At 47.8% G+C, this 12,721-nt stretch overlaps 1 protein-coding gene across 1 annotated transcript; it reads right to left on the bottom strand.

Moving 5' to 3' along the window:
• Positions 1-2,004: 2,004 nt before the first annotated feature.
• On the bottom strand, positions 2,005-3,687 carry LOC136529387 (hydroxycinnamoyltransferase 4-like). Its single transcript, XM_066522461.1, has one exon. It carries the CDS (start codon positions 3,574-3,576, stop codon positions 2,278-2,280), a length of 1,299 nt encoding a protein of 432 aa, XP_066378558.1. The 5' UTR covers positions 3,577-3,687; the 3' UTR covers positions 2,005-2,277.
• Between the last annotated feature and the right edge of the window lie 9,034 nt (positions 3,688-12,721).

The raw sequence follows: 12,721 nt of genomic DNA, 5'->3' as shown, positions 1-12,721 counted from the left end.
AAGAAGGGAGGGCCCGAATCCATGGCGTGGAAGAAGGGAGGAGGGGAGGGGCTAGATCCGGCGGGGAAGAAGAAGGGGAGGGAGGGGACGGGCCGGATCCGGCGGGGAAGAAGAAGGGGAGGGGCCGGCTGCCGACGGGGAAGAAGAAGGGGAGGGAGGGGAGAGGCCGGCCGTCGGCGCGGAAGAAGAAGGGGAAGGAGGGGAGGGGCCGGCCGACGGCGGGAGGAGGGGAGGGAGGGAGGGGGCGGCACCGGCCGCCGGATCTCGCCGGTGGGGAGGCGGCGCCGGGAAGCGGGAGGGGAGGGGTCGCGCCGAGGAAGAAGGTAGGGGAGGGAGGCGGCGCTGTCGGGAGGAGAGGGGGCGCTGGGGGAAGGGAGGAGAGAGAAGGGGTGGGGACGAGAGACGTGGGGTGCTGGGGACGCGGTTAAGTAAGGATTTTTTTTTGTTTGCCGAGTGTTCCAGATGGGGCACTCGGCAAAGTTTTTTTTTTATTTTTTTCTTCTCCTAGATCTGAGCACTCGGTAAATTTTTTTTTATTTTTTTTCTTCTTTTTCTTTTCCAGAAAAAAGATTTTATTTCTTTGCCGAGTGTTTTTTTAACACTCGGCAAACCACCTCTTTGCCGAGTGTTTTTTTTACACTTGGCAAAACGCCCTATTTGCTGAGTATTTTTTTTTTTTGCCGAGTGATTTTATCGCGGCACTTGATAAATAACTTGTTCGCCGAGTGGCCGAGTGTTTACGTCTGCGGATGCGCCACTAGCTAACGGATCGCAACTCCCTGCTGCTTCCGGTAGGCGGGTGGTAGATAGTGGGGACTGGTCAGATTTGTATCACAACAACTTTTTTGACGTTCGCTCCGATCCGGATGCTGCTGGGAAATATTCTACGTTTTCGTTATTGACGAAGCAAAGTTAATTCCAGTACATTCCTCTCAGCTTCTCAATGATTTGCTGCTAATAAGATACCGAAAGGAGTGACTTGACAGGGTTGATCAACGCGCATTCCGCTGCAAATTAACAAACAGATACGCGCGTTACATTGCATGCTTTGATTCATGCCAAATTAAAACGTGATGATGTGCCATGATCGAGCTTAAAGATGGCAACGGGGCGGTTTCGGATCGGGTGGAGTGTCTGGGCACCCAAAACCGAAACCCGAAACCGCCCCGAACACCAATCCAGGTGAAAATCCATTCCCGAAACCGAAACCTGTGGATCCCCGAAGCCCGACGGATAATCCGAAACCCGGAAAATTCGAGATCTAGGGAAGGGATGCGCCAGCGCTGCCGCCCTCTCGCTCCTTCGCCAGGCCGCGCGCCTCCCTGCATCGCCCGCTCTCGAGCCGCCAGCCACCGAGGGCAGAGCGCCGTCAGGGACCCGCCGACTGGACCTCTACTGTGCGCGCCCGTGCCGTGTGCGCCCACGCCCGCGGATGCAGGAACAGGGCCGAAGAGGCCGCACGCTGCCACACAGAGAGAGAGGTCGCGAACGGATTGCAGGGAAGGCCGGCGAGGTCGCGGACGGGGTGCGGGGAAGGCCGGCGTGGTATGCACCCATAAGATAAACGCACCCCTTAAATTTGTTCTAGCTCCGAATGGGAGGCTGTTCGGGAAACTCCAGGGGTTACGGCCCTACCCTTCTAGATTCCTAGGACCTGGGTGCGGATGACGGGATGAGGGATTGAGGGTTGGCTGTTAGCAACAAGGATTTCGGGGCCCCGAATGGAGCTCCACGGATGAAATTCAGGATCCGCCCCAAAACCGTGGTATTTCGGGTATCCGAACCCGTAAATCCGTGGGCGAAAACCAGGACCCGAAACCGAAAACCACGGACCCAAAACCCGCGGATATCCGCCCGAACCCGATCCGTTGCCATTCTTAATTGAGCTTATAATAATGACTCTATCTCCAACAACCGACGACCGACGAGTCACCTGAGGTCATGGGCGGATCCATATTCCCGCACCCACAAGAAATTAGAAAAACAGTGACGATGTTCATTTTTCATCATATATATACCATACAATAAAAAGCTATGCACCTATAAGATAAACGCACCCCTAAGATAAACGCACCCCTTAAATTTGTTCTAGCTCCGCCACTGAGATAATAGAGACAACGGTGGTACGGTAGGTATCTGCTGGTCAGGCTGGTGTGTACTGTACACAACTACACATACACCTCCTACCAACCCCCCTCAGCAGGAGTAGTAGTAGTACCTAGTACGACGCATGCACACGGTTACGTTGGCGTAGGCGTGCTATCTTCATCATCATCATCATATCGTGTGGAGACGAGCCACCTCCTCTGCGAACACCTTCCTGAACTCGGGCATGCTCTCGGGCTCCAGCGACAGCGCGAGCGCGACGGCGCCCTCCTTCCCGGGCGCCTGCATCACGTACACGAAGCCGCTGTAGTACATGAGGGCGGGGCCCATGAAGACGGGCGCGCCCCACCCGAAGTCGGAGTCGTGCAGCGACATCCCCATCCAGCTGATGGCGCGGAGGTGCGCGCGCGAGATGCCGCTCCGGGGCAGGTTCATGGCGTCCACGCCCTCCAGGTAGTCCACCAGCGACCGCGCGTAGTCGTCGCCCTGGCTCGTCGCCGCCAGCGCGCGCCGCGCCGCGTACCCCACGGGGTTGCCCACCACCTCCCCGACCGTGGCCAGCGCCGACGTGCGGATCACCGCGTTGCCGAAGTACCCCGGGGGCAGAGGCGGCGCCAGGCGCGCGCGCATGTCCACCATGGAGAAGAGCCGCGTCTCGGCGTCGGCGGGGAGCGACCGCGCGCGGCACGCGCACTGCCACACCAGCGCCACCACGGCGCGGAACGTGGACGCGCCCGCGCACCGCGCCTTGAGCGCCGATACCTGGGACTTGCTCAGCGTAATGATGGCGCTCGCGTAGGTGGAACCCGCGGCCACCGCGTGCTCCGGCGCCGGCTCGAGCTTGTACTCCGGGTGGTCGTACAACACCGCGCGCGTCGCCGGGGGACGCGCGCTCAGCAGCCCGTGGTCGAAGCACGGCGGCAGGGGCGCGTCGCCGCCACCGCCGCGGGCGATGCTCGCCCACGTCTCCACGAAGTGCGCGGCGCTCCTGGCGTCCACGACCGAGTGGTGCAGGGCGAGGCCGAGCACGACGCCGCCGCAGCGCAGGCGGGTGACCTGCGCGAACAGCAGCGGGCACGGCGGGTTGGGCGCGGGCGTGGCGGGTACCAGAAGGTTCCGCATCTCGTCGCACGGCACGAACTCGTTCAGCAGCTCGTCCAGCGCGTACTCAGACCGCGCCGTCACGAACACCGCGCCCTCGCCCGTGCAGTCGATCTGGACGCGCCCGGTGGCGGCGTCGAGCCCGAGGCGGCCGGCCAGCGGGTAGAACGCCACCAGCGCCCGGGCGAGGCTGTCCCTGACGGCGTCGGCCTCGAAGAACTCTGGCTGGTTGTTCGTGCGGTAGAAGTAGACGGTGGGCGTGTACCCGCGGCGCGCCGCCAGGTCGAGGTTGGACAGCCAGATGGCGCCCGCCGGCGTCTCCTCGGCCGGGACGACCAGCTCCGTCGTCAACAGCTCCACCATTGCCATTTCTCGGCTAATACCCCGCGGCTCTTGCCTGACGACGGCGGTGGATTGTATTGTTTGCCCTAGCTAGAGCTAGCTAGCTATTCCTGGCGCTTCTGCGTTTCTCTTGTTCCGCTGCTCTGCAGTGATGTGGGGTTGGGATGGTGGCTTCTGCGAGGGTTTATATATAGGAAGGGCTGAAGAAGCCGTCTACGGCCGCAGGGGTCGGGGAAGGATGGACTGGATACGCTTGGGTTGGTGGCTGGGCGGCTGGCCGGGTATGTTACTTGCAGAAGTGCGCGCCAATTTCGCATGTGTAAAAGTTGGGATTCTTGACTCGGTTGACTGCATCTGCATGCATGCTCCAAAGCGAATGGAGAACCAAGACCTGAAAGTGGTATATATGCTGGCACATATTTTCTTGTCTGGGGTCTGGGATGATGAGATGCCGTGAATTGTGATGCACGCCAAGCAAAAAGACATACTTCTCCTCAGTTCAAAATTATAGTTCACTTTGCTACCTTTGTTTGAAGTCACACATCTCTAACCTTGATTGAGTTTATAGTAAAATGCACAACACCATATATTAGTTTTATTAAAATCTTCATATTAGATATGTCTTGCTAGTGCATTCAGTTGAACTTGTGGACGCTTAAATCTTCATGGACAGGCAGTAAAACATTGATTCCTTTTCGTTGATCATATACACTTGTGTGGAGATTGTTGTACATGGGATGAGAAAATGTAAGGGCCTGTTTGGTTTGTTCTCCACCGCCGCGCTTCCAAGCGTCCGATTTTGCACGTCTGGGCCAGGATCAGATGCCTGGTACGGTGGTAGGGCACGAACCAAACAGGCCTAAAGTTTCCATAAGAAACAGATAGAACCTTTGTATCGTGCTACATTCGTATATGTATGATTGCATAGATTAGTGTCTGAACTAGATTATATGTTCGGTGATTGAGGTTCAATTCTTGACAAGGTTTTGTTCGTCCGCATGACTCATTTAGTTGTTTTCTATGATATTTTGATGTTATGTGATTTTTGTCTAATTTGAGCAAAATAATGTTGCTAGTTAGTATATATATTTGAGACTTCACTTATTTTTTGCTAGAGTTCAAATCTTTGTGTCCTATTGCACAGTTTAATTAAAGACATCAGGAATGCGATGAGTAGTGTTAGAGGGATCTAGCACTAGGACAGGTAGGGCTCGAGCTCCTGATCTATGATCATTTAAATAGTGGAGACCCTCTTAATTCCTACAAATTTGCAACCATTGAAGATTGAAAGGATGAGAGAAGACGATGAGAGAAAACCTCTCTAGTAGCCGTTCCTCGATCCACTCCTGAGTAGTGTAGTTATAAGGTCTACAATAAGGAAAGCTTATTAAGAAAAGCTATTGGAAACCAAAAGAGCTTGGTGGCTGTGACCAAAACTTGCACGGAAAATTTTGTTTCCTCGATGTCAGATGTTTTTTTTTTTTGGGTTGCTACTTGATAGGGATATCCACCGTAAGAGCAAGTATAATAATACACCTCAGCAAATGTCTAGGTTCAGGAGAAAGAAGCTACTTGTTGTGAATTTCAGTGCCGAGAGCTTGCACGGTTCCCTGTGGTTTGAGTTGCCAGTGCATTGAGTTGAACTTGTGGACATTAAAATCTTCATGAACATGCAGTAAAATATTGATTCTTTTTCGTGGATCATAAATACTTGTGTGAAGACTGTTGTACACCGGATGAGAAGTAAAAGGCATGTTTGGTTTCCTCCCCCGAGCTGCCTGGCCCAGCCCTCTGATTTTGAACGCCTAGGCCAGGATCAGATGCCCGGTGGCAATGCGCAAGCCAAACGAGCCCAAAGTTTCCATAAGAAACTTCGAGGGCCTTTGTATCGTGCTGCATTCATATGCAGTGGCGGATCTAGGATGAAAATCTAGGGGGGCTTAAGTTCACACGGGGACAAAGGCATCAAGCTCAACTCAACACTCCAGCGTCGTCTTCAACCTCAGCTCAACGCTCAAGCTCCTCATTTCTATCCTCCAATGACAGAAACATTTAGGGGGGGCTCCACAGGCTCAGCCACGGTAGGGGGGGCTCGAGCCCCCCCAGCCCCCTGGCAGATCCGCCGCTGTTCATATGTGTGGTTACATATAGATTAGTGTCTGAACTAGATTATACATTTGGCGATTGAGGTTTTGTTCTGCCTCATGGCTCATTTAGTCGTTTTCTATGATATTTTGATGTTATGTGTGATTTTCTATGACAAGCTTTGAAGAGTTCAACCGGTGAGCTGGAACAGCGTGGGGAGGAGATAAAGGAAGGGATGGGAAGAGTGAGTGAGTCCTACACATACAATAAAATGGTATTCAAAACAGAAAAAGAGACTAGATTACTGTATGGTTTGCCTATTATACTAATATGTTTCTATACTTGGCTTGACTGATAGCCAAGCTTATTAAATTTGCTCTAACTAGTGTGGTGGTGGAGTTGCGAAGAAGTGAGTGTGTGGTTCCAACAACCAGGATTAGTGCATGGATTTCGAAATAGATAAATAACCGTGTGCATGCATCCTTGGTTGGTGCAGGAAATAAATATAATATCTACTTACTAAAAATGAGATACCCTGGCAAATACTCAAGTTCACTGCCCACGTTTTTATCGTCTGGAAGTCTAAAAAAGGTATATATGCCTGCTGGGCTACGAGTAAATGTCATGGCTGCATATAGCTTTAAGATGACCATTCATTTTCCAAAGGAAACGACATCGCATTTACCACGGGGTTCTTCTCAGTCTACTAGTCAAAAAGATGGGCCACAGAGTTAGCACTTCATCGTAAAAAAAGAAAACAAAAGAAGGGTATCCTGCAACAGGCGATGATCACCGGTCAATATTGGTCCAAAGATGGTTGGTGGCAGGGCTCCACATAATACTGGCAGCTCGTCAACTCGTCTCCGGCTCGGCTCGGCTCAACTCGGCTCGTTTTAACTTTTTCACGAGCTGAGCTAGAAGTCTAGCTCACTGTTTTAACAAGCCAGCTCGAGTCAGCTCACGAGCTCAAATGAGCTGAGGCCTATCAGCCGACGATCATGAATCTAGAAAATGATGATGTTGACCTAGAAGTATACATCTATTCTATTGATATGTAATCTTTATTTTCAGGTGTTTCATATGAATTTTGATTTTATAATTGTTGTGGTAATTAAATGTTGATTTATGGATTGTTTTTCAGGAAGAAGATGGTAATGCTGACATTGAATTTGTGGACTTTCCTAAGTCTGTGGTGGCAAACAACTAGTAAGTATGCTGGAACTGCATGGATCATGGATAGACTAGCTATGTTGCATGGTTGATACTTTTGATGAACCTGATATGTATTAATCATGTATGGTTGCATAATGGTGGACGTCACCTTCTGAAATTATTGTGGCATGAACATTATAAACATGTGTGTCCTATTTTTTTACTAGCTCTTGAGCTAAACGAGCTAGCTCGAGCTTACTAACAAGCCGAGCTAAGCTACCCCTCTAGCTAGTAATATTAACAAGCCGAGCCGAGCTGACTCATTAGCCTAACCTACCAGCTCGAGCTAAACCAAGCCGAGCCAAGCTGGCTTGATTTCTAGCCCTAGTTGGTGGATAGACGAACCAATACAGAAAGTGCCGAGCGGCTTGCAAGCAGGCCAAAAGATGACTCAGTCCTGCTCCTTATTTCTCCGACCCGGCCGAATCCAACTTTGCAAGGTAAAGAATGCATCAAACGTTCTGACACGGTTCGTATAATTTTTTTTTTTGCGAGATCCATTTACAGACACAGATATGCTTACATATACAAACACTTACTCACTTATATAAACACACGTACGCATACTTTTTTCTATGAGCATCTCTAAAGAACTGAGTTAGATCAACAAATCTCAAGATTGACAAAGTCACCGTAGCCACAAATTTCTTGCGTCACGAAGAGGCCCTAATTGGACAGAAACACACGACACGTAATACACGGATTGTTTTTGTTCGGCTTATCTCATATTCGGCTTGTTCAGCTTCTTTTTTCAGCCGGAACAATGTTTTTCTCTCACAACAATTCAGCCGGAACAGTGTTTTCAGCCAATTTCAACTAAGTTTCAGACCAGCGAACGGGCCTAAGCCTCGAGATCGATCTACAGGTAGTATAATACTACGTGTGATGGAGCAAGTGGTACGACCGTTGAGCGCTGGACGACATTTAGTAAGGACACTACAGAGCGCTGGACTACTATACGGGAATACGGGATCGTTGTACCTACCCTCGGAGCTCCGGCTACCCGACGCAAGCAAGGTACACGTAGAGAAGTGGTCGCAATTTTTTTTACTGGAAATGTTACAAATTTTATTTCGCTTGCCGAGCGATGCAAGGAACGTAGAATTAAGAACAAGATCACCTGGTTGGTGGCCGGTAGCAATGGGGAAGGTTATTTTATATATATATATATATATATATATATATATATATATATATATATAGAGAGAGAGAGAGAGAGAGAGAGAGAGAGAGAGAGAGAGAGAGAGAGAGAGATAGACAGACACACACACACAACGCGTCGATCAATTGCATGCTGCACGCTAAACTACAGTTCCTACCGCTCCTGTGCAGAAATTTGTGAACCGACAGTTGATGATTAGCTAGGTTATTACTCCTTGTGGTGTAACTTACCTAACTGTCATCGGTATGGATATATAAAGGGGTGAATAGGAAGACCATTTCTCTCTGGCCAAGGGCAAAGCTATATTGAGCAAAGTAGGTGCGGCCGCATGCATCCACACAAAGATAAAAAAAAATAGTGATACGAGGTAAAATTTTCATCATATTTGTTCCTTGCATTGCTACCATTTTATAGAATTTTGCACTAATAAGACAAGTGCATATCCTCGTATTTACTCTGACTCCGCCCCTGTCTCTACCCATATGAACTTTCCAAGTTAAATCATGCACATCAAGCTGTTTAAATAATACTAAATGGACAGTAAGACACAACACCCGATATGCGCGTATCATATCGGGTTTGTGAAGGCATGCATGTAAAATGCCACCCCGAATCCTCGACATCCATAGTATATCATATAGGAGTAGATTAGATTTAACAAGTGGTACTGCTGAGCGCTTGACATTTAGGACCAGGAGAGGAGTCAAATAGAATTGTGCCTACCCTACGCAAGGTACACGCAGAAGGTGCTTGCTATTCTTTACTGAAATTTTATTTTACTTTGCCAATTGATGCAAGGAACGTAAAAGAATATATAAGATCACCTGGCTGGTAGGAATGCAACAGGTGAATACAAAATACTCACATTATGTGTCAATTGCTGCTAATTAACTACTAGCTGTCACTACATCAGAATACCCCATCACTGCCGGTTCAAAATACCCCATCACTGTCGGATTTTAAACCGGCACAACCATACCGACAGTGATAAGAGTAAGCTATCACTGTCAGTTCCTACAAACCGGCAGTGTTCTTCAACTTCACTGCCGGTTCTTTACACAACCGGCAGTGTTCATTTCCACCAACAACACTGCCGGTTCATAACACCATCCGGTAGAGCTCAGTTCCAACAACACTGTCGGTTTGTGTTTCAACCGGCAGTGTTATAGTAAGAATCACTGCCGGTTGTGACAAGAACCGGCAGTGATGGCTAAGCCAACGCTGCCGGTTTGTGGCTCGAGCCGACAGTGCCATCACTGTCGGTTTTGTTGCTAACCGACAATGACGTTTACAACAACACTGCCGGTTTTCTGATAACCGGCAGTGATGTCACGTTCGCAATTTGTTGTTTTATAATTGATTTTAATTTATATTTTTTCGTGGAATCGGGTTTCGCTTTATATACGCTACGTAGATGACATGTACATCAATATTAAACATTACAAATGTTACGGTTACAATTCAAATGTTCTTATCCACGTCTCGATCCCTTAAAATAAAAAAGAAATGTTCTTGGACTTCACATATGCCTCTTGGACTTCTTACAATAATCTGGCGAGCCGCTCTGGGCCATACTGGTCCTTGTACTTCACGGATTGTGCAATGGAAAATACTCCATCTTTTTCCAATACCTCGGCTAAGATGAATTTTGCCAGCTCCGATTGCAGTGCGATGATCTCCATGTCTAACAACCTTTCGTTGTTATATTTCTTGCGCTGTTGTTCAAAAAAGATGATATCCAAAGAGGAACAGTAAATCATTTTGTTGAATTATTAACAGACATAAATGAAATGGGGATTATACACACCAACTTATCGGCTTCTTCCGATTTCCCGCCGATGTAGCGAAGCATTGCCCACATTACATAAAACCCGCATTCATTATTTCCCGTCGGCTGTGATAGGTACTTCCCCTCCATTTCGACAACCTTGAATGGGACCGGCTTCCCACCGATATATCTTCTTCGGACACTGAGCAACATTAAAAGGAGAAACATTACAAAGCGGTATGTGTGATTAGAAAATAATATGTTATTAGGATCGCTTACTAATTCAGCACTGCAACCAGTGCATCCAGATGATGAAATGATTTTTTCTTCGAGTCCCACACCTTGATTAGATTTTTGGCAAGATTAACACAAATAAAGACGAAATGGTTGCTGTAATCACAGAATCTTAATTATTGAATAATCTTAACAAAAAAGAAAAATAAAATTAAAAGCCGAGAACACATACTCGAAGTTGTAGGCTAGAAGTATATGGGTTTTGTTCTTCATCGTGAATTCATCAAAAACAACAATCAATCTTTGTTTTAGCTCTTCCATGTCATATCCATGGAGGCTTAGACATGTCCTCTTATTGACTCGCAAGGGGTTCAAGAAGCCTATGTAATCCCATTTGCTTTTTAGAATGCAAAATTTTGCTATACACCTACACAAAAATTATGGAAAGTGCTAAAAAGTTAACAATTTGTGTTTCGAGAGAGTAGTTAATTGTAATATCGTGTATGTAGGGTACTTACATAGTCCACATCGTCAACATTTGAACATCGAGAGAGCGTTTCTAGTATAGCTGGAACAAGCACTCCCACTCCACATCGAACTTCTCTTCTTCAGGATAATGGAAAACATGTGGCGAACGGATAATAACCTCAAAATCAAAGTCATCCGTCTCTATTGCTTGAGCCATGTAATATTCATGTAACTAGCGCATATATGTTGTTAGATTTTTATACTCATGATCGGGAACCAAAAGATTGCCCCTTTCATACTTCATTGCCGGTGTTGCCGTCCCTTGTACATCATAATAGATGGTCGCGGCCTCTTCCATGGTTAATCCTGGGTTGTCTTCGACGTACTTCTATATGTTCCTTAAATCTTTATTGTGTATTTCTTCGTCTCTTGTTGTAGCGTATTTATTCTGTGTTTGCCTTTCAAATTCGGACTTCAACAAAAACGAAGGTAGTGAGGCACAGAGATTGAAGAAACTAACACAATCTTCCTTCGAGATGTGTGCTGTAAATTTTTCTTTTATCAAGGTGGTAACGCTGCCACTGAACGACATTTTTCTTTTCTGTTGGTCCACTTTGGGAGCATTAGCGACCGAATCCAAGGACCTTTTCTACGACTGCGAGGATGTCCTTGATCTTATTTTGGGTTGAGGTGGAGGAGGAGGAGGAGGATGACGATGAGAATTCTGTTTTCCCAGCGCTGATGAAGATGGAGGAGGAGGAGTCTCTTTTCTCGGGGCTAATGAAGATGGAGTCGGACGAGGAGGAATAGAAGGAGACCTCTGTCTTCTCGGGGGTGATGGCTTTGGATGAGGAGGGGAGTGATCTCTGTTGAGAGATGGTGAGTGATCATCGCGGGTGGGCAAAGACTCATAGTCGTCCTCATCATCAGAGGACAATTGATGGTCAAGCTTAATGAAGCACTTACACTAGGCCACTTGAGAGCCCTTGTTTTGACCAAGTTTTGGCATGTCTTCCGCTATGGGGTACTCAATGGGTATCTTGTTAAACTTCTTATCAAGTATTCTATCAATGGTGACACGAGCGTACCCCTTTGGAATTGGACGGCCATAAATTGTCCCTTCTCCTGCAGGCCAGGCCTGACCAAGTGCCACCTTATCCTTTGTCCATTCCTGATGGATGTACAACTTGACATTGATAGGTTTAGTGATGCCGTCCACCAAATGAGGCACATTCGCCTCTTCTTCGTCGAGCAGGGTCGATCCACAGCTGCTATGACCCCTAAACTATGGGCTAAAGGCAGTAGGAGTAGGGTTTTATGGTACTCCTAACCCCTTGGACAGTAAAATTTGCTCGACTCGTGCTTCAATAGTCGCCTCAATCCGTGCTTTCATTATGTCTTCCATCTCTTTTAGTCGCCTCAAATACTCTACCTTTTGTTCTGCTCTACCCTCGAGTGGCTCCGGTAAGTGTTAGATTCTTGGGGGAATGCTAGTTTCCAAGGAACAACACCGGTTTCTCTAGTGCGACCAGGGTGCTCCTTTGTTCTGAGTGCTTGGGTGAGCACGTCTTTCTCCCTATTAGAAGTGTGAGTCCCTTGCCTCACCTCCTCAGTTACCTGGGAGATCCTCTAGATGAGTTCGCTCATGGGTTCATTTGTGGAGCTAAAGCTCCCATCCTCGACATGTCGTACATTCCTCCCCATATAGTATAATACCGATCTAGGCTCCCAATCGGCTGTCTCAACCTGAACGCCTTCCTCAGCAAGGCGATCCATCTTTTGAAGTTCTGCTTCAAATTCTAGCATCTTTTTGGCGTAGCCACGAGGGCTGAGATGATGAGGATTTGTCGCTTTCTACGAGTTCTCCTCATTGTTCCTGCTCATTGCTAAATACTTCTCGGATAACCTATATTCCTTGAAATCCTACCAGAAGTCCTTCTGCTTGCTAAACTGTCCACCATCGAAATCTGGCTCTTTATTTTGGAGGACAAAATTCTTGTACAATGTCTCCTTGAAATTCTTGAAGCATGTCCCCATGATTTCTTTTGCTTTTTTCTTGACTAACTCCCTATCATACTCGGTTGGGAAAGTGAAATACTCTAGGATCTTGACATCCCATATGTAATCCTTCTCACTTTCGGAAACCCTCCATGGGTCATCATCTTTCCCAATCCACTTCCTGTACCTAATCGGAATGAAGTCCCTAACAAGTAACCCAAGGATAGTCTTGTATTTGGTCAAAG

The sequence above is a fragment of the Miscanthus floridulus genome, chromosome 19, assembly GCF_019320115.1.
Source record: "Miscanthus floridulus cultivar M001 chromosome 19, ASM1932011v1, whole genome shotgun sequence".
Taxonomy (NCBI): Eukaryota; Viridiplantae; Streptophyta; class Magnoliopsida; order Poales; family Poaceae; genus Miscanthus; species Miscanthus floridulus.
This window is presented reverse-complemented; position numbering and strand designations above follow the sequence as displayed.